This window comes from Monodelphis domestica, chromosome 4 (genome assembly GCF_027887165.1).
Source record: "Monodelphis domestica isolate mMonDom1 chromosome 4, mMonDom1.pri, whole genome shotgun sequence".
NCBI lineage: Eukaryota > Metazoa > Chordata > Mammalia > Didelphimorphia > Didelphidae > Monodelphis > Monodelphis domestica.
In genome coordinates, this window is record NC_077230.1 from 413,827,787 (window position 1) to 413,853,612 (window position 25,826).

General features: G+C 45.9%; 2 protein-coding genes across 5 annotated transcripts in view; one reads left to right on the forward strand and one right to left on the reverse strand.

Annotated features, from left to right (window-relative positions):
- Positions 1-7,339, reverse strand: part of GABRD (gamma-aminobutyric acid type A receptor subunit delta) — a 42,349-nt gene extending 35,010 nt beyond the window's left edge. Inside the window, exons 1-2 of the mRNA XM_001373379.5 lie at positions 6,652-7,339; positions 6,116-6,277 (exon numbers count right to left, since the gene is read on the reverse strand). Coding sequence (XP_001373416.4) covers positions 6,116-6,183 — 68 coding nt within the window. The 5' untranslated portion in view covers positions 6,184-6,277; positions 6,652-7,339. The remainder of the gene's footprint in view (positions 1-6,115; positions 6,278-6,651) is intronic.
- Positions 7,340-18,414: 11,075 nt separating this feature from the next.
- CFAP74 (cilia and flagella associated protein 74) overlaps positions 18,415-25,826 on the forward strand; it is an 82,357-nt gene continuing 74,945 nt past the window's right edge. The window contains exon 1 of one of the 4 annotated variants that reach the window (XM_056796002.1): positions 18,415-18,830. The gene's annotated coding sequence lies outside the window, so the exon portion shown is untranslated. Of the gene's footprint in view, positions 18,996-25,826 lie in introns of all 4 variants that reach the window. The other 3 variants (XM_056796001.1, XM_056796004.1, XM_056796003.1) reach the window with 3 other exon arrangements.

Sequence of the window (25,826 nt, forward strand, 5' to 3'; positions counted from 1 at the left end):
TCCTCTCTCCTCCAGAAAGCATGACATTTCTTGATATAGATTTTGTGTATATTTTTTATTTGTTTACATAACCCTGATTCAGAATCCAACCTGGCACCCAAATAACCAGGGTGAGCAGCCCATTTGGCCAGTGAAGTCATGAACAAAGCAGTACCCTGGACAGTTCACTAAAATTCTCAATAGAAGGAGGAATCCAAGACCTAACAGTGGGAGGAGGAATCGCCTCCATCTTGAGGCCACATCTGCTTTTCCAGTCAAGCACTTAGCATCTGATTTATGCTTCCCTGCTCATCTCTCTCCAAAGACTCTGAAACAAGAGGCTAATGATGCAGTTGAGAATGGGGTGAGATACAGGGGTGAACCTAGAGGATCAGATTGGCTGAGATGATCCTTGTTGCTGAAAGAGATGAATTGTTCCTCCCATAGCAAGGACAAGGGAGTTACCCTGGATTGCCTTTTTCCTTTGGAGTTTGGGATTCTCTTCTTCTCTGTGATCAAAAGGAATTATAGGAAAGCCCCCATTCCTTCAGTAGCTGGTTGCACCCAGTCAACACACACACACACACACACACACACACACACACATGCACACATATACACATATTTGTTCCCCCTTTCCCCTGTGTTAATTTTGTCACTATTCATTCTAGTGTTATACAAAACTTATTAGTGATTGAGGATCCTGCTTTGGGCTTGCTCCTAGCCTTACCAGAAGAGAGTGGGGAGCGGTGTAGTCTGGAAAGGCAGAAAGACCTACTCACCACCTAGTGTGAAACAGGATAGTGGCCAATAATGATTTCTTGCCTAGGAAGTTACCAATGCAGGAATATCTCACTGCCATAAAAGTCCTTAGCTAACCCAAGGTGATGGGCAGAGGAATAAAAACAAGGAGATTTATCATTTGCTTTCATCAATTTCCCCTGTTTTCATTGGTGAGATGAATGAAGACCAGACTTCAGAGTGTATTCTTTCTCTAGGAAACATGAAAGAGGATGTGCCTGGATTCCTCACCTCTCCTCTCCTTTAGTCCCTTCTTTTCTTCTCCACATTCATTGTTATGTGTGAACTACCCTACCACAGGAATCCTATCATATGGATTGTTAGATGGTTTAAATAAGGATTATGAGTGATGGGTGACCCCTGCAACACTTATCAATAGACTTGTGCTTCCCCCAGAAAGTTGTAAGCTCCTCAAGGACAATGACTGCTTCATTTTTTATCTGGCCCAATATCTGGCATGTTTTCTTTTTCCTTTTTCTTTTTTTCAGTCTCTTACTTTCTGCCTTAGAACCAGTTCTAAGACAGAAGAATAACAAGGGCTGGGCAATTGGGCTTAAATGACTTGCCCAGGGTCACATACGTAGGAAGTGTCAGAGGCCAGATTTGAACTAAGGTCCTCCCAAACTGAGGTCTGCCCTCTATCCACTGAGTCACCTGGTTACCCCTTGGTATATTTTCTTTTTGCTTAAATCTTGGACTTCAACAACATATTGAACCATCTGCATGGAAACTCCTTTCCTCCATTTGAGAGGAATACAGATCAACAACTTCTTTGTAACTTCTAATTTTAGAAAGTTTTTCTGAAAGATGAAGTGATTAGCCCATGATCTCATAGCTGATCTATGTCAAAAATAGGAACCGAACCCTCATCTTTTCCCTTCTATCCACTATGCTACACTGCCTCTCATCTGACATATAGTAGACACTTAATCAATAGATGCTTATTGAATAAATGTAGGGCCAAGATTTTGGACCAAGTGAAAGCACTATGGGTAATGAGAGTCCGATCTCATTGAATAAATGCCTCCCTCCACTAGCCTGAGGCTGAGAGGGGCAGAATTGAGATAAGAGGCAATAGGAAGTCTTTAACCAAGGCAGAAATCAGGAGGAGGGTATTTTGGAAGGCAGGTCCTACTGTGTGCAATACCCCCTAGTACTATCTCAAATGACCTCTCATTTACTTTGCATATATTTTGTATTGGGGGGCAACTAAGTGGCATGGTGAATAGAGTGCCAGACCTGGAGTCACAAAGACACATCTTCTGAGCTTAAATCTGGCCTCACTCTTACTAGCTATGGAATCCAGGGCAAGTCACTTCATTCTATTTTTCTCCATTTCCTTATCTGTAAAATGAGCTGGAGAAGGAAGTGGCAAACCACTCCAGTATCTTTGCCAAGAAAACCCCCAATGGGGACACAAAGAGTTAGACAAGCGACCCCAGGCAAATCACTTTACTCTCTCTACCTCAGTTTCCTTATCTGTAAAATGAGCTGGAGAAGGAAGTGGCAAACCACTCCAGTATCTTTGCCAAGAAAACCCCCAATGGGGACACAAAGAGTTAGACAAGCGACCCCAGGCAAATCACTTTACTCTCTCTACCTCAGTTTCCTTATCTATAAAATGAGCTGGAGAAGGAAGTGGCAAACCACTCCAGTATCTTTGCCAAGAAAACCCCCAATGGGGACACAAAGAGTTAGACAAGCGACCCCAGGCAAATCACTTTACTCTCTCTACCTCAGTTTCCTTATCTATAAAATGAGCTGGAGAAGGAAATGGCAAACCACTCCAGTATCTTTGCCAAGAAAACCCTAAGTAAGGGAACAAAGAGTTGAACATGACTGAAATAAGTGGACAACAACATTATATATTTACTTATCTGCATATATATCCTTCTTCCACACACACATATCCTAGAATATAAATTCCTTGAGAACAGAGACTGACACTTTTTGTTTCCAAATCCCCAGTACCTAACACAGTGTCTGGTATACAGCAAGCCATAATAAATGGTCATTTATTAACACTAGAAGCAGTTTGCTGGCATAGTAAATAGAGCACTGGTCTAGAGGCAAGAAGACCTGAGTTCAAATCCAGCCTCAGTCAGCTCTGACTCTGAGTGATTTACTTAACCTCCCTTTTCCTCAACTTCCTCATCTGTAGAGTGATGCTAATAACAGCAATTACTTCCTAGGCTACTGTGAGGTTCAAATGAGACATTTGTAAAGCACTTGGCACCGTGTCTGGCACATAGTAGGTGTTCAATAATAAATGCCCTTCCTTCCTTGGACAATGAAGGAACACCTCTGAGCAACAGAGAGGTCTCAGCTCCTATGCTACCCACTCAGTGATCCCATTAAGCATGATACCAGCACATAGGAGAGGCTCATTAAATGCACATGAAATTGAGTTGAATTGACATGAATTCTAAAACTCAGAGCAGAAGCTTGAGCCCTGTCTCTACTGTCCCTGGGAACTAATTATATATGCTTTGACTAGGATTGTTTTAAAACTATGGCTTTCCAACTAAAGAAAGAATGTTCTGATTTTTAATCGGGGAGCGAGATGCTAATTCAGAAGTGAGTTGTACAGTCAGGAGCCCCTCGGCTTAGGGATGATACCAGCATGACTCCTATTAATAGGAATAGGAGTAAGGGATGCTAGAACCTTCTCCCACATGCCTAGGGCGGGGCCTTTCACTTTTCTTTCTCAGACACCCTGGTAGCAGTCTCCTAGGCTCTCAATACATACAATTATGGCTGAGCCCCTATTCTCTGCTCCTTTCTGTTAAATTGAGATGATGAGGATAGGAGGGAGAGAGGCAGGAAAGAAAGGTTAATTGGTGTGGGTAAAAATGCAGCAAGCTCTTTACAGAAAAGATTCTGGAGGCATGGGGAGCATGTAACTGTATGGAAATTATCTACCTTTAGGTCTGCAGCAGCAGAAGAAGGATAGTAATAGTAATAGCTCACATTTCCACAGAACTTTAAGGTTTATAAAGCTCTTTATGAATATTATTTCATTTAATCCTCATAACAACCCTAGGAGGTTGGTGTCATATTCCCACTGTACAGATGAGGAAACTGAGGCTCCTGGCAATTAAGGGACTGGCAAAGAAAGGAGGGGCTTAATAAATGTCCAATGTTGAATCTAAACACAAGTCTTCCTGCTGCCACATTCAGTGCTCCATGTACAATAATACCTTTCTGACTCTCCAGAGTTTAGAACCTCTTCCCTGCTCTAAGCAATAGCTTTTAAATAATCAACAGTGACACCATTTGCTCTTATTTTAGATGTTCAGTGATAAAAGGGACCTCAGAGCAAATGTAATCCACCTCTTCATTTTATAGATGTGAAACTGAGATTCAGAGAGAAGTGACCTACCCAAGGTCACACAGCTAGATGCCCAAGACCCCTGGCCCCTGGTCCTTTATTCTTTCTATTGCCCCATGCTGTCTTTCCATCTGCCTGTGTCTGCCTCTCTTTTCTTGCTCTCTGCCTCTATAGCTCTGTGTTTCCCTCTTTCTTCAGTCTCTGTCTCTCTCACACTGGCTGTGACCACACACAGGCACAGAATTATCTTTTTTAGTCACTTTGGATTTTTTTAACTTTCTAAAATGTACCCTATCAGATCTACTTTCAAGAGAAAGGAATTGACCATCATGAAAGTGAAAGTGGGGATCAAAAGCCAGCCCTAAAGACTCCTAGAGATTTGAGGTCCTGGGTTCAAATCTGGACTCAGACACTTCCTAGTTGTGTGATCCTGGGCAAGTCACTTAACCCCCATTGCCTAGCCCTTGCTGCTCTTCTGCCTTGGAACCAATACACTGTATTGATTCCAAGACCGAAGGTAAGGGTTTAAAAAAAGGAAGAAAGTGTAGAATGATCCATATTTTTTTTTTGACCTGGCATTTCTCACCTATTTTATAAGTCCCCCAACCCTGCCTCGCTGTCCCTCTCTGATCCCTTTCTCATCAACATCTTATTCCCACAGTAGTCAGTATTCAGAAAATGTTTCTTAAATTTGAACTTTAAAAGATATATGGTCTTGGTCATTGTGTCCAGTGGTTTGGCTGGGAGGTGAGGTGACTCAGTGGAGGGGCCCAGGATTTCAGAGTACAGGCCAGGCTATTCTCATGCTTCAAGAAAAGATCTGCCAGGAAAGCACGATGCCCAATTAACCAGCCTCAGGAATCAAAAATAGTGCTGAGGCAGGAAGCTGCCACTTGAGCGGTCCCTGCTGTCCTCTCTTCCTCTGGGTCTCCCACAAATCAGTCCTAAAGCTAGACAAGGGGCTTCCTAGCACTCCCCAGGTGCTGCTCTCATCCTGCCACAGAAACCCACACCAGAAAAGTCGCTTATCCCAGTTCCACCATAGATGCCTTTTCTTGCTAAAGGGGGCACCTAAGAAGTCACTTCTCCATGATTTCCTCTTCTCCTGAGCAGTCCAGCGATCACCCTCTTTTTAAAGGATTCTGGAAAGGGGGATTCCTCCCAGCCTCTCCATCACTTCAGCCTAGCACAGCCTTACAGGGGAGAGAAAATTCTGCCATGCTTCTAACCCAGATCCTCTTGGCCGCAAGGAAGCTCGTTTATTTTAGTTCTGCCCTTAGTGGACAGGGAATCTTCTTCCCGGCTCTGCTTTCTCGTGGATGGGGTCAGGGAGCCCAGAAGTTTCTAAGGGATGTGAACGCTGGAAAGTTCCCAGGCTCGGGCTCCCACGGTTAAGCCAACCCAGAAGCAAGGGAGGAGACGTGGGCCTTTGGAAGTATGAGCTTGTTATAGAGAAACAAGGCCGCCCCCCTACATCTTTTCCCAGCTGTCGCCCAGGCAGTCTCGGCAAACCCTGGTTCAGAACCGAGAGTCGTGGACAGCACCCTGAAGGGAGGATGTCGGTAGACTTTTCCTCAGGCTCCTGGATGGAGGTGCTGCTGCCTCTCTCGGAGCGCAGCCCCGGTCTAGAGCTCCAGGGCACCCTCCGCACCTAAGCGGACCTATCAGGGTCAAGCCAGGGATCCAGGCTGCTAAGGCCGTCGGGGGTGGGAAGGGTGGGGAAAATAGGGAAAGACAACGTCCCCATCCCCTCGGAAGGATCTCTGCACTGGGGCCGGGGGACAGGTTGGACGACTCGGGTCTGGTCTTTTGGAGGCGCCTTCCCACACAGCCCCAAGGCGAAGGAACCAAGGGGAGCACGTTGAAGAGCCCTGACCTACTCCCCCTCCTCGCCCCAGCTCTGGTCTTCACTCCGAGCTTTGGAAGGCGCCAGGGTCCCCCAATCCGCACCCGCATCCGCAGTCAGAGAGGGAGAGGGACAGAGTCCGCACCTGGCGCGCTTACCTGGTGCATCTGTGCTGCTGGGCGCACAGCAGGACGAGCGGGGGCAGGAGCCAGGCGAGCGCCTCCATCTCGCTGGCTGCCGAAGTTAGGCGGCTGTGAGCAGGGGCGGCACGCTCGGAGGCGGCAGGTGAGCCGAGCCCATGACTGCGAGCAAAGTGAGCTCTGGGGGCGGAAAGCGGCAGTTAGGAGGGAGGGAAAGAGAGGAGGGGAGACGGGGCCTGCCGACCCGCCCCCTTGCCCGCCTCGCGCTGCCCCACGTGCCTGTCTCCTTGGCTCCAAGGGCAAGGGCGCAACCAGCCCTGCCCCGCCCAGCCCCCGCCGTCCTTCTTAGCTCTCAGCCCCCAGTTAGCGGTCCCGAGACTCCTTTTCCTGGGCGGGCTGGGGATCTGGTCCGAGCCAACGGAACCAAAGTGTGAAAGGCTCAACTCCTTGCCCCATCCCCGCCCCAGGGAGGACACGGTTCTGAGCTCCTTCCAGGATTCTTTCAAGCCCATAAGTGGCCTCGGGGCTGGCTCCCCTAGCAAGTTCGGACTCACCTGGTTTCGGACCCAACTCCTTTCTCTCCTTCCCCTTTCCACGTCCTTTCTTCGCCTCGCACGTGGGGCCGACGTCCCGGTGCAGGCTTGGGGGCCCTGGGCAGCGGGGCTCGCTGAAGACTGAGCTCACCTGGACGCGGGGAGGGCTGTGTCCGTACTGGAGAAGGGGGGTGGGGGGAATTGGAGAATCCCTCGCTTCAGCTTTGGCTGCAGGGCGGAAGGAGGGGAGGGGAGGAACTGGCCTCCTTCACTTTCAGTGACAAGAAGCTACCGAGCAGCAGAGCCTTCCTGAGGCGCCCGCCCGGGCAGGTGCGTTAGCCTCTAGTTGCCTGGGAGCTGAGCACCAGGCAGGCGCCCAGAATAAGCGGCAGCGTAGAGGCTGGAGGCTGCTCTCCTGGTTTAAACTTAGAGCAGCCGAGCATTCTCGACGCTCGTGTTCCTGGGCAGAGACACAAGTCCTCGCTGCTTCCCCCCAGCCCCACCCCCATGCTAGAGGCTTCCCTTTCGATGGAGCAGAGCAGGACTATTAGGGGATGCCTTTTCTATTTGGGCTATTTCCCGCGAGAAGCCTGTCTGCAAACGGGGGGTCAGAAAGAGAAAGAGAGCGAATGTGGCCCCAATACTGTATATATCTTCACACCCTCGGGCTGTGGTGATGGATGAGTCTCTTGGAAACCAAGAAGCAACAGTCTCAGCATCACCAATCTGCAGAGCCTTATATAATCAATCAGAGGTAAAGAGGCTGAAACATGAGATTTGATTAAAACAGCAACTACCTCACACCCCCAGCCCCAATGAAGCCCAGGAACGAAAGTTCCTCAATTTCATTTCTTTTTAAGCCCTTTGAAAGTGACAGCCAAGGAAAGGCCAGTGGGCTGTGGGCTACACCCTCTAAAGCTGGAAGGGACCTTAGAGGGCAGCGAATTCAAATCCTGCACCATTTCACAGGTGAGGAAATTGAGCCCCAGAGAGATTAATTGTTTTGCTCAATATCCTTCAGGTAGAAAGTGGCAGCCCTAGGATTCCCACTCAGGTTTTCTGACTCCAAATCCAATCCTTTCCACTGTCCGACCAACCCTTTCGCCAAAGTCCTCTGCCAGGGTCTCCCAAGAAGAAGCTTCTGGGCTCCTCTAGACAAAGAAAGTGAGTTTATTTCCTATGAAAATGATCAAAATAAAATTGGAAAAAGAGGGGCAGCTGAGTGGTTCAGTGGATAGAGAACAGGACCTAGAGACTGCAAATCCTGGGTTTAAATCTGGCTTTAGACACTTCCTAACTGTGTGACTCTGGGCAAGTCATTTAACCCCAGTTGCCTAACCCTTACCACTCTTTTGCTTTGGACCTGGCAGAGAAGGTTAAGGGTTTTATACAAAAATAAAAAACTGAAGGAAGACATAAGATTGGGGTAAATTAATTTAGTAGTTAATTATCTTCTCTGTGCAGTTTAAATTAATTTGGCAGGCTAATTATCATCTAAGCAAAGATGTGGGTGCCAACCCTAGTCTTTCCTGAACTCCAGTCCCAAGGCCCCAACTTCCTGTTGGACATTTCAAATTGGATGTTTTGTAGGTAATTCAAACTCCATTAATATGCCCCAAACAAGGCACTTCCCAACCCTTCCCTTTTCCCAGTGTTCCTATTACTGCCAAGTGTCCTTTTAGTCATCCAGCTTTCAGCCTTGACATCATCTTTGACTCCTCACAGACACCCACTCATCATATCAGAACATTTCCCGAGTCCTGGCCTGTCCACCTCCCCTACATCTCTAAATTCATTCCCTTCTCTCTACTCACACAGCCACTGTCTTATTTCAGGCCCTCTTACCTGAACCTTCAACAGCTTCCTGACCTCTCTGTCACCAGTCTCTCCCTCCTCCAATCCAATCCTTCATACAGCTACCAAAGCAAAAATTTGACCATGTCATAGCTTCCCCACTTCTACCAATCAGTCAACTTCAGTGTCTTCCTGTTACCTCTGATAAGTCTGTGAAAACCTTCTTTATTAAATAAATATACCTTCCTCTGTCACTTAACGTCCTTCATAACTTGCCGCCAGGCAGCTGTGGCTCAGTGTTTGATGCCCTGGACCTGGAGTCAGAAAGACCTGAGTTCAAATCTAGCCTCAGATTCTTCCTAATTGTGTGACCCTGAGCAAGTCACTTAACCTCTGATTACCTGACAAAAGGATTCACTGGGTCCACTGGAGCAAGAAATGGCAAAGCCATTTTGGTGTTCTTGACAAGAAACCACAGGAATAGCTCTGGTTCAACTGAACAACAATAAACTTGCCTCCAACCTACCTCTCCAGTCTTGTTACATGTTACTTCCCTTCATCCACTCTATCATAATTCCACCTTTTTCTTTAAAAAAAAAAAAACCTTTAGTGGGTAGCTCAGTGGATTGAGAGTCAGGCCTAGAGATGGGAGGTCCTGGGTTCAAATCTGGATTCAGATACTTCCCAGCTGTGTGACCCTGGGCAAGTCGCTTAACCCCAGTTGTCTAGCCCTTACCACTCTTCTGCCTTGGAGCCAATACACAGTATTGACTCCAAGATGGAAGGTAAGGGTTTATTAAAAAAAAAAACCCTTTACCTTCCCTTGTTGAAACAATACTAAGTATTAGTTCCAAGGCAGAAGAGCAGTATGGGCTAGGCAATGGAGTTAAGTGACTTGTCCAGGGTCTCATAGCTAGGAAGCATCTGAGGCTAGATTTGAACCCAGGACCTCTCATCTCTAGGCCGGGCTCTCTATCCACTGAACTACCTGGATGTCTCTAAATGCCCACTCATTGCAGATGATGTAGGCCCCTTCCAACTAGGATTCTGTGACCCACATCTCTGCTTTCTACAAGTCACCTTGAGACGAAGAGGATGGTTTCTTTGGACATTGTATTGGACCAGGTGCCAAACTTAGCATCTAAATATGGGATGCCATCTCTTCGAACAAGGAGGCACTGTGAAAATCTGCAGAATGTCAAAGTTCCATGAAGAAGTCTTTGGTGAGCATTTACCATGTGCCAGGCATGGTGCTAATAGTTGGGAGTACAAATATGCACAAGGAGAAGCAAAAACAATCTGTTCCTTCAAGGGATCTTTATTCTAAAGTGGGAAGGCAAGAACATGTAAAAGAAAGCTGAAAAGTTGGGACACGTGGCAGGGGGGGGGAAGTACCCAGGTGGAGCCATGCAGAAAGTCAGCTAATTATGAATGGAGTCTGGAAAAAGGATGAAAACATGGCTGCCCTGGGCACTTTCTTTAAGATGGAGGTTCTGGGAGGAAGGGACCAAAGAGAGAGAGTAGCTGTCCAGAGGAGGGGACTACAGAGGCAGGGTTTGTTTCCTGAGTGCAAAGGATGCTGTGGGCATCATGAGAGAGTCAGGAATGGAGCCCAGAGAAGAGTAAAGATGTAGCTCAGCTGACACTTCCCTTGATGTGGAATAATGAAGAGTTCCTCTGCCCCTCCATGGAGTCTCCCCTTTACTTTCTGAGCCAATCGCCTCTCTAAAAGCTCGACAGTCTCTCTGGAAGAGTCCCAGACTGGAAGTTCTGAATTATTGCTTCTCCCTTTGGTGATCTTGGGAGGGCTGGACTGGAAAAGGCAAGAGCCCAGGGGCTCTCATTTCAGCTTTGGGGACGTCCAAACCCTTCTAGCTTCTGTACAATGAGGGGCTTGGATTAGATGACCTCTGAAATTCTAAAATGTAAAGAGCTGAAAAGTTCTTCATGGTAGCAAGGAGAGGCATGGCGGTGTGCCAGAGAGAATGCTGGTCTCAGGATCGGGGAGGGCTCAAGTCCTACCTCTAACCCATACTGGCTGTAATATAATAATAGCACAATAGTAATCGCACGTAACCTTAGTGTGCTCTAGAGAGCTTTGCTAATAAATTGCATGTACATCTATAGGAATTTTTTCATCTGGAAGTTCCCCATATCAATAAAAGTACAAGTCCAGGCTCTATCCTATCAGTAATCCCTTTATTTAGGGGGCTCAGTGGAATCAGAGCTAGACCTAGAGATGGAAGGTCCTGGGTTCAAATCTAGACTCTACTCCCTAGCTGTGTGACCCTGGGCAAGTCACTTAATCCCCTTTGCATAACCCTTAGGACTCTTCCAATATACAGTATTAATTCTAAGATGGAAAGTAAAGGTTTTGTTTTATTTTTAAACTCTCACCTTCTGTCTTGGAATACTGTGTATTGGTTCCAAGGCAGAAGAGTGGTAAGGGCTAGGCAATGGGGGTCAAGTGACTTGCCTAAGGTCACATAGCTAGGAAGTGTCTGAGGCCAGATTTGAAACTAGGACCTAGCATCTCCAGGCCTGACTCTCAATCCCCTGGGCTATCCAGCTACCCCAAAAGCAAAAGCTTTTTTTTTCCAAGAGTCTTATTTAATTTAAATCTTCCCTGATTCCAGTCCATAAGACAGAATATCCAGTCATTCTTCACACTAGGACTGCTCTTTTTTTTTTTTTTGGTCACAAGGTAAAACCTACTGGTGTTAAAGAGAATATAGCACTGAGCCTGGAGTGAGGAAGATCTGATTTCAAATCCAGCCTCAAAAACTTACTAGTTGTACAACCCTGAGCAAGTCACTTAACCTCTGTCTGCCTCAGTTTCCTCAATTAAAAAATGAGGAGGGGAATAGTGAATAATAGCACCTATCTTCCAGCATGGTTGTGAGGATCAAATGAGGTACTCTTTGCAAAGCACGGTGCAGTTAACAAATGCTTGTTCGCTTCCCTTCCCTTCCCTTCTCCTCTCTCCCTCTTCCTCAAAGGTAAATGAAGAGCTTACTCTCCAGCTTGCTTAAGTTCCAGGGATAGCCACAGGCTGGCCAGAAGAGCCCAGCTCTCTACACCCAGCCTTGAGGAAATCTTACCCAGACAAAGAACAAGCCCAGAAGGCTATTGCTGAAGGAGGGGCCCCTTTTGCCTTTACCCTGAGCATTTCTTCTTCTTTTTTTTTAACCCTCACTTTCCATCTTGGAATCAATACTGTGTATTGGCTCCAAGGCAGAAGAGTGGTAAGGGCTAGACAACTGGGGTTAAGTGACTTGCCCAGGGTCACACAGCTGGGAAGTGTCTGGGGTCATATTTGAACCCAGGACCTCCCATCTCTAGGCCTGGCTGAGCCACTGAGCTGCCCAGCTGCCCAATGAGCATTTCCTCTTGACAGCCAATTGCTCTCCCTCCCTCCACCCCTCCATGTCAGTGCTCCATCTAGGCACTCTGCAAGGCAGAGAAGATTCTTTCCCACCCCTTACAAATCATTCCTCTGCCTGAGATGTTTCTCTTTCATTTTTCTAGGGCATTTTCCCCCAAGCTTTGCTCAATTGCTCCTTTAACAATGAACAGCTTTCTCTAAAGCCCACATCCTCAGACTTCTCCCTTCAGGAGGTGCCCTTGACTGTAACTAACAATTCGTTTCCTTCTCTGCCGAGTGCAATGAGGTGTTAGGATCTCACCATATGGAGTCAGGCAGGAGACACAAATATTTGGCCGTGGAAGGCAGAGAAGCCCCTGGTACTCCCTGACTCAACACTCTTGTGGGCAGCTGAATTAGCAGTGACATTTGGGGAAAACGAGATACTTCCTGTGATTCCTTTGAGGTGTATTGCAAATGTACATTCGTATATGTATTGAAATAGGATTTCTTGGGGATAATCACTTTGCTGTGTGCCCAGCAGGAACTGGGATGAGGAGGCTGGGCAAGGAAGGAATGGGAGAGAGAAGGGGGACAAACACCTGCTGCCACCCACCCTGGAGAGGCAATCTGGCCCGGATTTCCAGCATCAGCCACAGAGAGCCCGTGCCTCATCAGGAAAGGTGGTGGTGAGTCATGAGGCCAGCACCACAGGGTGAGCCCTTGGCTGGGCCACAGAAAGGAAATTGTATTAGCTAAATGTGACACCCATCCCTCCACTAAGCACTGGGCCGTCTTATTGGGTTCCTCAGCAGATGCACCAATTAGGAAGGGGACTGACAGAGGAGAAGGAAATATAGGCAGAATGCAATCATTAACCCTTAGCAACTATCTATTAGATGAAATCCATCCTGTTCCAGTGAGCTAGGGACTAGGGGCTGGAGGAGGGCCATTTAAATATAGCCTTCTCTAAAGCAAGATGTCCAGGGAGATAATACAGAAGGTTCAGGATGCAATTCCCCACCCCATTTATCTCCAGCACTCCATAATCAGTCAGGGCTTAGCCAGAGGCAGCTGTTCCCTCTGCTTGGAATGCTCTCCCTCCTTACCCTTTTACTTCTTAGAATCCCTAGTTCCCTTCAAGGGGAGTTTTACTTCCTGAACGATAGCCATGAATGAGCCCTTCAGTTATTAGCATTCTCCACTAAAGACTTTGCAGTCCCTTTTTAGACATTTTGATTTTGCTCATCTGTATCCATGATGCTTCCCCATAGATTCGAATATAAGTTGCTGGAGTCTTTTATTCCTGCCTGTGTCCCCACTGCCTAGTACTATGCTCAGCACATAGTAGGTACTGAACAAATTCCGATTGGATTGGCTCTGCCAATATGCCGCCCCATTGCAGCATCCTCCCTTGCAAAAAAGCCCTATGGCAAAACACAACCAACCCAACTGACAGCACATGTGCGTTTCACTAGCTTGTGGCATCCTCCCCCAAGAGATCAAGTGGGTGTCCGGGCTCCGGCTCTGAGATCAGGGTGCCCTTTGCCATTCACTTGAGCCCAGCTGCCTTCTACCATTGTTACTTCCTCCGGCGTCATCACTGCAATATAGTTAGTTCTGCTGGAGGTTTCTAAGGATTCCTGAGAACTAACCCAGCAGGTTTGCCTCCCAGAAAATGGCTTGCTCGTTCCCTGCACAGTTAAACAAAGCGCTGTGCTTAATCGTTCTTGTTTAACACGGTGGAGGTCTGAATTTTCACGTCTGGTTTTTCTGTTTTTAGAGAGACAATTTGAATTCTTTTATATACCAGCAAATGTTAAACATGATTTAACATTCATTAACAAAAGGGCTGTCCATCAAGGAAGGAAAAGCATTCCACTTCAAAGAAGCATTCATTTCAATTGACAGGATGGAAAAAATGGAAACCACCTTGCAAACTGGCTGCCTGAGATTTCAGCACTCAGCAAGGGAAAGTTATTGGGCTGGACTGAGCCTCCCTAATAGCTTGGATCTAGGGGCCCGGCTTATGCCACTCCAGAGTTCTGAAGAAAGAATATCTTCATCTCTTTATGCCAGTTTTCCTTCCTTTTTCTGTGAAGGGCACCATCATCGTTCTAGTGTCGTGCAGGTCTGTAATTTCAGAATCATTCCTGACCAACTCACCTGCCACAACCAATCAGTTCCCAAATGTGGTCAACTCTCTCTCCATTGTACTCACTCAGGTCCTTTGTTCTGTTAATATAGTCTCTATACTTGCTCTCTCTCTCTCTCTCTCTCTCTCTCTCTCTCTCTCTCTCTCTCTCTTTCTCTCTCACTTTCTCTCTCTCTCTCTCTCTTTCTCACTTTCTCTCTCTCACTCTCTCTCTCTCTCTCTCTCTCTCTCTCTCTCTCTCTCTCTCTCTCTCTCTCTCTCTCTCTCTCTCTCTCTCTCCCTCTCCCTCTCCCTCTCCCTCTCCCTCTCCCTTTCTCTCAATTATTTCCAATTTGTCCTTTGTTTTTTAAAAAAAAATCCTTACCTTCTGCCTTAGTATCGATTCCAGGAGAAGAGTGGTAAGGACTAGGCAATTGTGGCTAAGTGACTGGCCCAGGATCACACAGCCAAGAAGCATCTGAAGTCAGATTTGAGTCTAGGTGGATAGAATGCCAGGTCTGGAGTCAAGAAGACCTGAATTTAAATTTATCTTTAGATTTACTAGCTGTGTGAGCCTTGGCACATCACTTAACCTTGTTTGCCTCAATTTCCTTATTTGTAAAAGGGACCAGAGAAGGAAATGGCAAACTATTCCAGTATCTTTTGTAAAGAAAACCCCCAAAAGAGTCATGGAGAGTTGGACACAAGTGGACAAAAACATTCTTCTGGGCACCTGGGTGATGCAATAGGTAGAGCACCAGGGCTTGGATCAGGAAGACTTGATTCCAAATCTAGCTTCAGAGAGGAAGAGGGAGAGAGGAAGAGAGGGAGGGAGGGAGAGAGGGAGGGAAGAAGGAGAAGAGAGAGAGAAAAAGAGAGAAAGATACACACATGTATACACACATAATTTATAAATTATAGATAGATACACACCTATATACAAATAACTCATAAATTATGAAAATAAAATATACATGTACACACACACACACACATATAGTTTCTCCCCGGTAGAATGTGAACCATTTAAATTTCTGCCTTTGTGTCCCCAGCACTTGCACAAAGCTGGTACTGCGTAAATACTTGCTGAATTGAATTCCTGGTCCAGGATGCTCAATTTTCCATAATTGGCTTTTCACCGCAGAGATCAAATTAATAGAAAGTTTCAAGAAGGAACCTGGCTAATCAAATGAGATAATGCCTTTAAAAGGCTTCGGAAACCCTATTTTGGGGATCCAAGCCCATGGTTTCACTGGGGGAAAGAATCCCTGGGTGAAGAAACTCCTAAATGCAAATCAGCACTTGCTCTGAAACATTAAGAGGTTAAGTGACTTATCCAGGGATACACAGTCAGTTTGTGTTAGTGGCAGGACTGGAACTCAGGTCCCCCTGGCTTCAAAGCTGGCTTGGTATCCACTCCCCAGCTCTTGCAAACCTGAAAGCCTTTCTCCATGTCAGCATTCTATTCTAGTTACATTTGATTAATTGTATAAGAATTTCTCCACAAGAGCTTACTTCTCTAATAAGCTCCTGCACTGAAGATTTGGGGCAAAGCATGGATGAAAGTCACTCATGGAAAGGAAGCAAAGAGGGAGTGTGATTTGTCTTACTGCAGGGGGTACCCACAGCAGGGAAATGACAGCTTTAAGGAAGGTTGGGAAGGAAGGAACTCATTTTAGTTGCTCTGGAGAATTCATTCAAATAGACAGACAGACTATGTATGCCTTGTGCATAGTAGGTGTTAGTAAACATTTATTAAACATCCACTATGCCAGACACTGCTGAACACTGGGGGTTATAAATATGACAGAGACAGAGACAGACACACAGAGACAGTGAGAGACAAAGACAGAGACAGAGACAGAGACAGAGAGACACTGGGTGGGATGGAGGGAGGGAACAAGAAAGAAATGGCTGGCCTGATCACCTCCCTTAAGTGGAGGCTTAGGGAAAAACCTCCCTCTCTCTGCCCTCCAAACAGAGCGGTTCCAGGAGCAGAGGGTACTGAGGAGGTGTGAATATCAAGGCTGACATAACCTTGGATAATGAAGTTCCTATTGGTGGCACAAGAAGACTCATGTTCTCAAGTCAAGTTTGGTCTCAGACACTTACTAGCTGGATGTCTCTGGGCAAGTTACAACCCTGTTTGCCTCAGTTTCCTATCTGTAATATGAGCTGGAGAAGGAAATATCAGGGCACTTAGGTGGTACAATGGATAAAGTGCCAGGCCTGGAGTCAAGAAGACCCCAGTTCAAATCACTCCTCAGACACATGCTAATTGTGTGACCCTGGGCAAGTCACTTAAATTTGTTTGCCTTGGTTTTCTCATCTGTCAAAAACCTTTTGTCTCTGAATAGATACAAGTATCAGTTCTGGAAGGGTTAGATAATTGGAGTTAAGTTGCTTGCCCAGAGTCACAAGACTAGAAAGTGTCTGAGATCAAACTTGAATCCAGGTTCTCCTAACTCTAGGCCTGGCATTCTAACCCATGTGCCATCTAGCTGCCCCTCCACCCTTCCAATTCTATCAGGGAAACATCTTCATGTTTTATAAAGGAATAAACAGGGCATTAGTGTAGATCTGCCCCCCTTTCGTGATTTCATCAATTGCTCTGGGAAAAAGGGGAATCACATGGTCAGAGACTAACACTGCTCCCTCCTGCAAACAGATGTACATTAATCTGAAGAATCAATTTAAGCATTCAGTAAATAACTTGGTTTCAGAACTTCCCCAATATCTATGGAAGTCTGGATAGATAGATAGACAGACAGACAGACAGACAGACAGACAGACAGATAGATAGATAGATAGATAGATAGATAGATAGATAGATAGATAGATAGACAGATAGATAGATGGATGGATAGATGGATGGATGGATGGATGGATGGATGGATAGATAGATGGATGAATAGACAGATAGACAGCCAGCTAGATAGATAATGTGATAGATAGATAGATAGATAGATAGATAGACACAGACAGAGGTACAGACGGACAGATAGATAGATAGATAGATAGATAGACACAGACAGAGGTACAGACGGACAGATAGATAGATAGATAGATAGATAGATAGATAGATAGATAGATAGATAGATAGATAGATAGATATAGATAGATGGATTGATGGATGGATGGATAGATAGATAGATAGATGGATGGATGAATAGACAGATAGACAGACAGCTAGATAGATAATGTGATAGATAGATAGATAGATAGATAGATAGATAGATAGATAGATAGACAGACAGATGGATAGATGGATAGATAGACAGCATTACAGACACTGTACTAAGTGTCAAAAGAAATAAAAACCCAAAAATGTTAGTTCAAGCCTTCCAGAAGTTTACATCCTAATGGGAAAAGACAAGACATTCAAGGGAACTGTAAGGGTGGTGGGGTCAAAGAGAGGAGAGTTCCCTAAACTCCAGTTTCCTCACCTCGAAAATGGTTAAAATGATGCCTGTGTGATATCCCTCATGGGGTGGTTGGGAGGATCAAATGAGACAAAAGACAGAGAAAGCCCTTTGGGTTCCAGATAATGGTGACAGAGATGATGACATAGATGAAGTTAGGTAATTACGACTGTGTCAGATGGGGAAGGAAGGGATTCTCAGAAACAGTGTGATATAATGGACAAAGCACTGAGCTGGAGTCAATAAGATCTGATTTCAGATCCCCCCTGATACTTAGTTGCATGATCCTTGCCATTATTACTAGCTGTATGACTTTGGACAAGTCATGTAACATAACATCTTATTTCCTCACCTGTAAAATCTATATTGCAGAATTGTTGTGAAGATCAAATGAGATAATACATGTAAAGTGCTATATATAAACTTTAAAGCACTATATATGTGTATATATCTATATATAACAACAGGTTGCATAGGTAGATAGATAGATAGACAGATAGATAGAGAGATAGATAGACAAATGAATAGATAAATGGGTGGATGGATGGATGGATGGATAGATTAATGGGTGGATGAATGGATGGATGGATGGATAAATGGATCAATGAATAGATGGATGGATAGATGAATAGATAGGGAGATGGATGGATGGATGGATGGATGGATGGATGGATAGATTAAAGAGTGGATGAATGGATGGACAAATGGATCAATGAATAGATGGATAGATGAATAGATAGGGAGATGGATGGATAGATAGATGAATAGATGCATAGGTAGACAGCTAGATTGATAGATAGGTGATAGATATGTGTATATAAAGTGCTTCCAGGTTTGCACAGATTTCACGTGTTACCTCTTTTGATCCTCCCACTCCATGTTATTATTATTATCCTCATTTGGAGATGAGGAAACCGAAGCTAACTACATTGTTACTCATTTAAGCAACAAACGTTTATCCAACCCCAAGCCTATGTGGAGATTCAAGTCCAAAGAGGGAATGGAAGCTAATATTCTTCCTTAACCTCTCTCCGAGCCCCAGCTCCCTCCTCTCGGAAAAGAAGGGCTTCATGTAGTTGGTCTGGAAGGCGCCCATGAACTTCACCCGGAGGCATCGACTACGTCACAACCAGATACCTCGATGTCACGCAGGACACCGAGTCGTCAAGGCCACATAACGCTGAAGTCACTGGAGCCCTTTGGACAGCGAGTGGGAGCTGTAGCCTTGCCTCGGACCCCAACAGCCCCTCCCCTCTCGCCCCCTGCCTCATCCCCAGCAATGTAGAGACTCTCCCCGCGGGACCCGGGACTCTGGATGGAATGTGCCATTTGCCTAGAAAGGGGAAGACTCGGATCTCTTCTCTCCCACTCTCCCCCTCTCCCCACCCCCGCCCCCGCCTCCTGCTGTAGCTAGTGAAGCTTTCCGTTGCCATGGTTCCGCCTACAACAAACTGAGGCCGCGGGGCAACTTGCTAGCGTGGGCCAGGTAAGTGTCTCGCGCCGCCGCTCAGGGCTCCTCCGCTGGCTTCGCGGGCGGGGGCCTCTGCATAACTGTCCTTTCTTTGACTGGAGTCGTGGACCCGGCAAGCACAGGTGGCCTTCAGCTTGACTCGTCTCGGAAGGATCTCCAGGTGCTGACTTGTCTGTGCAGGTATAGAGAGAAGGACCGCTCTTAGAACCCTAGGATCCAGGGTTACTTGGGGAGAGTTAGGAGGTCATGGAGGCCAAGCCTCTCTTTTTACAGATGGGGAAACTGAGGCCCAGGGAGGTGGACACTTACTTTAAAGCCTTTACATCTATTAACTCATTTGAATGTCATAACAGCTCTTTTATGTAAGCCTTTAGGTATAAGCGTTTCCATTTTACAGATGTGGAAATTGAGGCCCAGAGAAGCTAACCAATTTGGCCACAGTCACACAGGGATTAAGGGAGAGGCAGGATTTTAACCCAGTTAGTTCCATTAGCCCTCAGTTTCCCTGACTCCTGATACAGGGCTTTTTCTTCTTCTTCTTCTCCTTCTCCTTCTCCTTCTCCTTCTCCTTCTCCTTCTCCTTCTCCTTCTCCTTCTCCTTCTCCTTCTCCTTCTCCTTCTCCTTCTCCTTCTCCTTCTCCTTCTCCTTCTCCTTCTCCTTCTCCTTCTTCTTCTTCTTCTTGTTACATCAGGCTTCTCAACCTGAGTTCCTTCAGCCCAGGACAATCAGTCAATCAACAAGCTTAGATTCTGCTTTTACACTGGGCTTTTGATGTTGTTGTTGTTGAGTCATTTCAATTATATCTGATGCTTAATAACCTCATTTGGGGTTTTCTTGGCAAAGATACTGGAGTGGTTGGCCATTTCCTTTTTCAACTCATTTTACAGATGAAGAAACTGAGGCAATCAGGGTGAAGTGACTTGCCCAGGATCACTCAGCTAGTAAGGGTCTGAAACTAGAATTGAACTCAGATCTTCCTGATTCCAGACCTAGTGCTCTATGCTCTTAGCTGCTTCTTACATTGGGCTAAGTGCCTGGAATACAAAGAAAAACAAAATTAGTCCCTACTCTCTAAGATTGCATTCTATGGGGGGTGGGGGGGAGAGAGAGAAGACATTTATATAAATGGGTAGATAAAGACATAGAAAAGATGGAAAGAAACTAGAGGAGATGGAAGGTAAGTAGGGGTAACCAGGTGACACAGTAAATAGAATACCCAGCATGAACTCAGGAACTCATCTTCCTGAGTTCAAATCCAGCTTAAAATACTGGTAATTGTATGACCCTGGGCAAGTCAGGTCACCCTATCTGCCTCAGTTTCCTCATTGGTCAAATGAGCTGGAGAAGGAAATGGCAAACCATTCCAGTTTCTTTGGCAAGAAAACCCCATATGAGGTCAGGAAGAGTTGGATGCAACTAATCAATTAAAAAAACAACAACAATAACCCATATGCCAGGCACTATGCTAAATCCTGGGGATTTAAAAAAAAGGGGGGGGGAGGGCAAAAGATAGTTCTTGCCCTCAAGGAGTTTATAATCTAATGGGGGGAGATAAAACATTCAAGTAAATATATACAAAGTTATATAAAAGGATAAATAAAAGTGAATGAACAGAAGGAAGGCACTGGAACTAATTGCAAAGGAAGGAAATTATCAGATATTAAGTGCCTACTATGTACCAGGCACTGTGCTGAGTACTTTAGAAATATTATCTCATTTGATCCTCACAAAGATCCTGCTATTTGTAGTCCCCATTTTTTAAGTGAGGAAGTTGAGGCAGGCAGAGAGAGGTTAAGTAACTTCCTCAGGGTCAAGCTAGAAGCAGCTGAGGCTGTATTTGAACCCACCACCCTATCCATTGCGCCACCTAGTGGTCTCTAGAGGAACTGAGAGTTGGAAAAGCCCCTAACCACATTCTAGTCCAATTTACCTAGACTAGACAAAGGGTTTCCACTAGAACAGACCCAACACAATATGTGACATCAGATGAGATCTGATGCTAGAAGGACATGGCAGGAATTTAATCTAGGTCCTTTGGCTTCAAAGTTCTTTCTACTACACAAAGGACTCTTCTTCCTCCCTCCTCACCTCACCCTCCCTTTCCAATTAATCACTAAGTCCCATTAATTGGGGATTAATTGGAAGATCTCACAGGAAGTCCATCGATCCTCTTCCTGCCTGCTGGCACATCTCCATTTTCCCTGGCTGAAGTCCTTCAGATCCACTCCCTGCCCTGCCATGCCATCATCCCAATGGTTCCTCTTGCCTCCTTATTTCTACCCTGTCTAATTCCACATCTCTGCCCCCATTTCCCACCACACTTGGATAGTCCAGAGCACACCCAATAAAAACTTTCAGTGACCCTTCAAATAAAGCTCTCAATTACTGGCATTCAAAATCCTCCAAAAGCTACTTTCTAGTCCCAATCACTAGGTGGCTCAGTGGATAGAGTGCTGGGAACTGAGTTTAAATTCTGCCTTAGACCCTCAAACACACCTTGGGCAAGTCATTTAATCTGTCTGCCTCAGTTTTCTCAGCTGTAAAATGGGGTTAACAATAGCACCTACCTCCCAGGTAGCACAGAGCCTGGCTCATAGAAGGTGCCATATAAATATTAGCTTTTATTACTATTTCCTGCTTATAGTCTCCCTTATGGGAAAGTTGGACTCCTCTCTCTGGCTGATTTTCAACCTGTCCTTTGCCATCCTCTCTCTGTTCCTGCTCACACCTTGTGTGTGCAAGAAATGAACCATATCCTTGCATTCTCACATCTTCCCACTGCCTCTTGTGCTTCATGGCCCAATTTAGATAACATGAAGGCCCTCTCAACCTTTTTCACAACTCTTTTCTGGACTTCTCCCTTCCATGTATCCATTTCTTCCCTTGCATTCTGGTTTGGGGTTTACTTTTCCTTCTACCACCAGGATAATGGGATTTCCAGCTGGCATTTTTTTTAAACCTTCACCTTCCATTTTAGAATAAATACTGTGCATTGGTTCCAAGACAGAAGAGCAATAAGGGCTGGGCATCGGGGGTTCGGTGACTTCCCCAGGGTCACACAGCTAGGAAGAGTCTGAGGTCAGACTTTAAAGCAATGTAGGCCAATCCCTACATCTTAGAATATGAGGAAATTCAGGTCCTGAGGTTAGATGACAAGTCCAGAGTTACATAAAGAGTAAACAATAGGCTGGAGATGGCCAATTTCTGCAGTTAGGCTGAGGGTGTGCATGAACTAACACAGTGACTTAAATATACCCCATTTGCTGAATTTCTGAGAATGGTATGGGTCAGAGAATTATAGCCTCTTTTAAACCTGCAGGGCAGCACCAGGGTCTTAAAGCAGGGCTGGTGTGGGAGAATGGAGGAGACCAAGAGACCTATGGTATAAGGAGAGGAGAAGTAAGAAAAAGAAAATAGGAAAAACAAAGTTGGAAAGAGAATGGAAGGGAGGGAGAGATGAAGGAGGGAAAGAAATAAGGATAGGAGTGGGAGGGAAAATAGAAGGGAGGAAGAGAAAGGAAAGGAAAAGGAGAAAGGAAAGGAAAGGCAAGGAGAGGAGAAGAAAAGGGAGGGGTGGGGGGAAAAGGTATATGTGAATGGGAGAGAGTAGTGTGAGGAGAGAAGGAATTATAATGGAGTCATGAGATGAAGGGAGAGAGGAAATAAGGGAAGGAGGAAAGGAAAGAAGGAAGGAAGGAAGGAAGGAAGGAAGGAAGGAAGGAAGGAAGGAAGGAAGGAAGGAAGGAAGGAAGGAAGGAAGGAAGGAAGAGAGGAAGGAAGGAAGGAAGGAAGGAAGGAAGGAAGGAAGGAAGGAAGGAAGGAAGGAAGGAAAGAAGGGAGGAAGGAAGGGAGGAAGGAAGGAAAGAAGGGAGGAAGGAATGAAGGAAGGAAATAAGGAAGGGAGGGAGGAAGGAAGGAAGGGAGGAAGTAAAGAAGGAAGGAAATAAGGAAGGAAGGAAGGAAGGAAGGAAGGAAGGAGAGAAAGGGATGGAGGGAGGGAGGAAGGAAGGAAGGGAGGAAGGGAAGAAGGAAAGAAGGAAGGGAGGAAAGAAGGAAGGGAGGAAGGAAGGAAGGAAGGAAGGAAGAAGGAAGGAAGGAAGGAAGAGAGGAAGGAAGGAAGGAAGGAAGGAAGGAAGGAAGGAAGGAAGGAAGGAAGGAAGGAAGGAAGGAAGGAAGGAAGGAAGGAAGGAAGGAAGGAAAGAAGGGAGGAAGGAATGAAGGAAGGAAATAAGGAAGGGAGGGAGGAAGGAAGGAAGGGAGGAAGTAAAGAAGGAAGGAAATAAGGAAGGAAGGAAGGAAGGAAGGAGAGAAAGGGATGGAGGGAGGGAGGAAGGAAGGAAGGGAGGAAGGGAAGAAGGAAAGAAGGAAGGGAGGAAAGAAGGAAGGGAGGAAGGAAGGAAGGAAGAAGGAAGGAAGGAAGGAAGAGAGGAAGGAAGGAAGGAAGGAAGGAAGGAAGGAAGGAAGGAAGGAAGGAAGGAAGGAAGGAAGGAAGGAAGGAAGGAAGGAAGGAAGGAAGGAAGGAAGGAAGGAAGGAAAGAAGGGAGGAAGGAATGAAGGAAGGAAATAAGGAAGGGAGGGAGGAAGGAAGGAAGGGAGGAAGTAAAGAAGGAAGGAAATAAGGAAGGAAGGAAGGAGAGAAAGGGATGGAGGGAGGGAGGAAGGAAGGAAGGGAGGAAGGGAAGAAGGAAAGAAGGAAGGGAGGAAAGAAGGAAGGGAGGAAGGAAGGAAGGAAGAAGGAAGGAAGGAAGGAAGGAAGAGAGGAAGGAAGGAAGGAAGGAAGGAAGGAAGGAAGGAAGGAAGGAAGGAAGGAAGGAAGGAAGGAAGGAAGGAAGGAAGGAAGGAAGGAAGGAAGGAAGGAAGGAAGGAAGGAAGGAAGGAAGGAAGGAAGGAAAGAAGGGAGGAAGGAATGAAGGAAGGAAATAAGGAAGGGAGGGAGGAAGGAAGGAAGGGAGGAAGTAAAGAAGGAAGGAAATAAGGAAGGAAGGAAGGAGAGAAAGGGATGGAGGGAGGGAGGAAGGAAGGAAGGGAGGAAGGGAAGAAGGAAAGAAGGAAGGAAGGAAGGAAGGAAGGAAGGAAGGAAGGAAGGAAGGAAGGAAGGAAGGAAGGAAGGAAGGAAGGAAGGAAGGAAGGAAGGAAGGAAGGAAGGAAGGAAGGAAGGAAGGAAGGAAGGAAGGAAGGAAGGAAGGAAGGAAGGAAGGATAGAAAGATTCACAAGGATAGCTGCCTTGTAAGGCAGAAAGAGGGTCCTTTAAAATTGTTTTCTTCTTCATGCAATGGCCCCTTTAAGAGAGAAAGTTTATGCAATCCCTTATAAATCAAAACAAGTAGACAGAATGCCCCCAAGATGCCTCAATCTCTACAGCTTCTAGATTTCTGTGACAAAACATGTCACTCAGAAACTCACGGAACTGCAGTACTAAAACTGTCATCCTAGTAACTGTTGGCACATCTCTTGGACTAAGGGAATCATGGGTTCCTAGCCCTGGGCTGGACCTCAGAATAGCTGTCTGGAGAGCTGGAAAGCAAGACTCATTTTAGGGGTCGTTGTGATGGTGTAGGCACAAAGTGATGAGGAGCTCCTGAATGTGAATGGGGACAATGTGTGTGAGTGAGGAGGAGAGAAGAGGGATGCCCAGAGCTGTAGATCAGACTTGGCAACTGCTTGGATGAGGTGATGGTGGTGGTGCTCTGAGATCAGGAAAGGGTTAAGGAGAAAACTGAAGTCATGAGCCTGTGTGACTCTTAAGTACAACAGAGTTCTCAACAGAAATAGGGAACCCTGTAGTGGGGGGGGGGGGTAGAAGTAGGGATAATGAGGCAGCATGGCAGAATGGTTAGAGTAGTAGACTAGGAAGAGGGAAAACCTGGTACAGATTCTATTCCCCAGGATAGATCAGCAGTCAAAGCAATAAACATTTATTAAGCTCCTATTATGTTCTAGGCTCTATGCTAAATGCTTTAAGAAGTGCCTCAGGGTCTGTTCCCTCCCTCTCCCCCACATTTGCCCTTTTTACTGTCCTGGCCATTCCCATCTTCCCAGGCTCCTGCTCCCCCATTGCTCTTCAGGTCTGATGCCTTGCCATTTCCCCCTCTACCTCTCCCCTTCTCTCCACTCACATGGCCACCATTCTGATACAGCTTCTCCTCATTCTTTGACTCCCTGCTCAGAGGTTTGTCACTTCCAGAAGTCTGTTGTTCAGTCAAGTCCAACTCCTTGTGACTCTGTGGACCATACTGTCCATGGGGTTTTCTTGGCAAAGATACTGGAGTGGTTTGCCATTTCCTTTTTCAACTCATTTTACAGATGAAGAAACTGAGGCAAGCAGGGTGAAGTGACTTGCCCAGGATCACTCAGCTAGTTTGCCATTTCCTTCTTCAGTGGATTAAGGCTAACAGAGGTTAAGTGACTAATTTAGAGTCACCCAGCCAGTAAGTGTCTGAGGGGACCAATGGATGGATGGGTGGCCCAGAAGGCAGTGGATGGATAACTTTGGCATCTTCAATGTCTGGTCAGGCTCTAAATATTCCATGATGCCCACTTCAGCCACCTTCTAGGCTGTTGAAACAAATTGTTCTCATATGCCCATTCCTCCAAGGGGAAGAAGCGGACACACGCTTGGGGAAGATGTTCCCCTAACTCATTTATCCTCAACCTGGTTTATCCCATTTGCCAAGATGGTTTTGCTGGGGTGTGGCCACCACACACGCTATAGCTTTTTGGAGTCATAGGTGAGAGAAAGGAGGATGGAAGGGGATTGGAGGTCTAGAAGGATTGGCTGGAGCACTTTGTCAGAGTCTTTAAATGTCAGCCACAGGGGCTGGGCTATTTGATCCTACAGGTAAGTGCTTAATAAAGCTTAATAAACTTCTAATGAAAATGTGGCTGGCACACTTCCAACACTTACTAGTGTTTGACCATGGATAAAGATACTTGAATTTTTTTGTGTCTCAGTTTCCTCATCTATAAAATGGAGATACTAAAAATTAAATACTTATCCCATGGGGTTGTT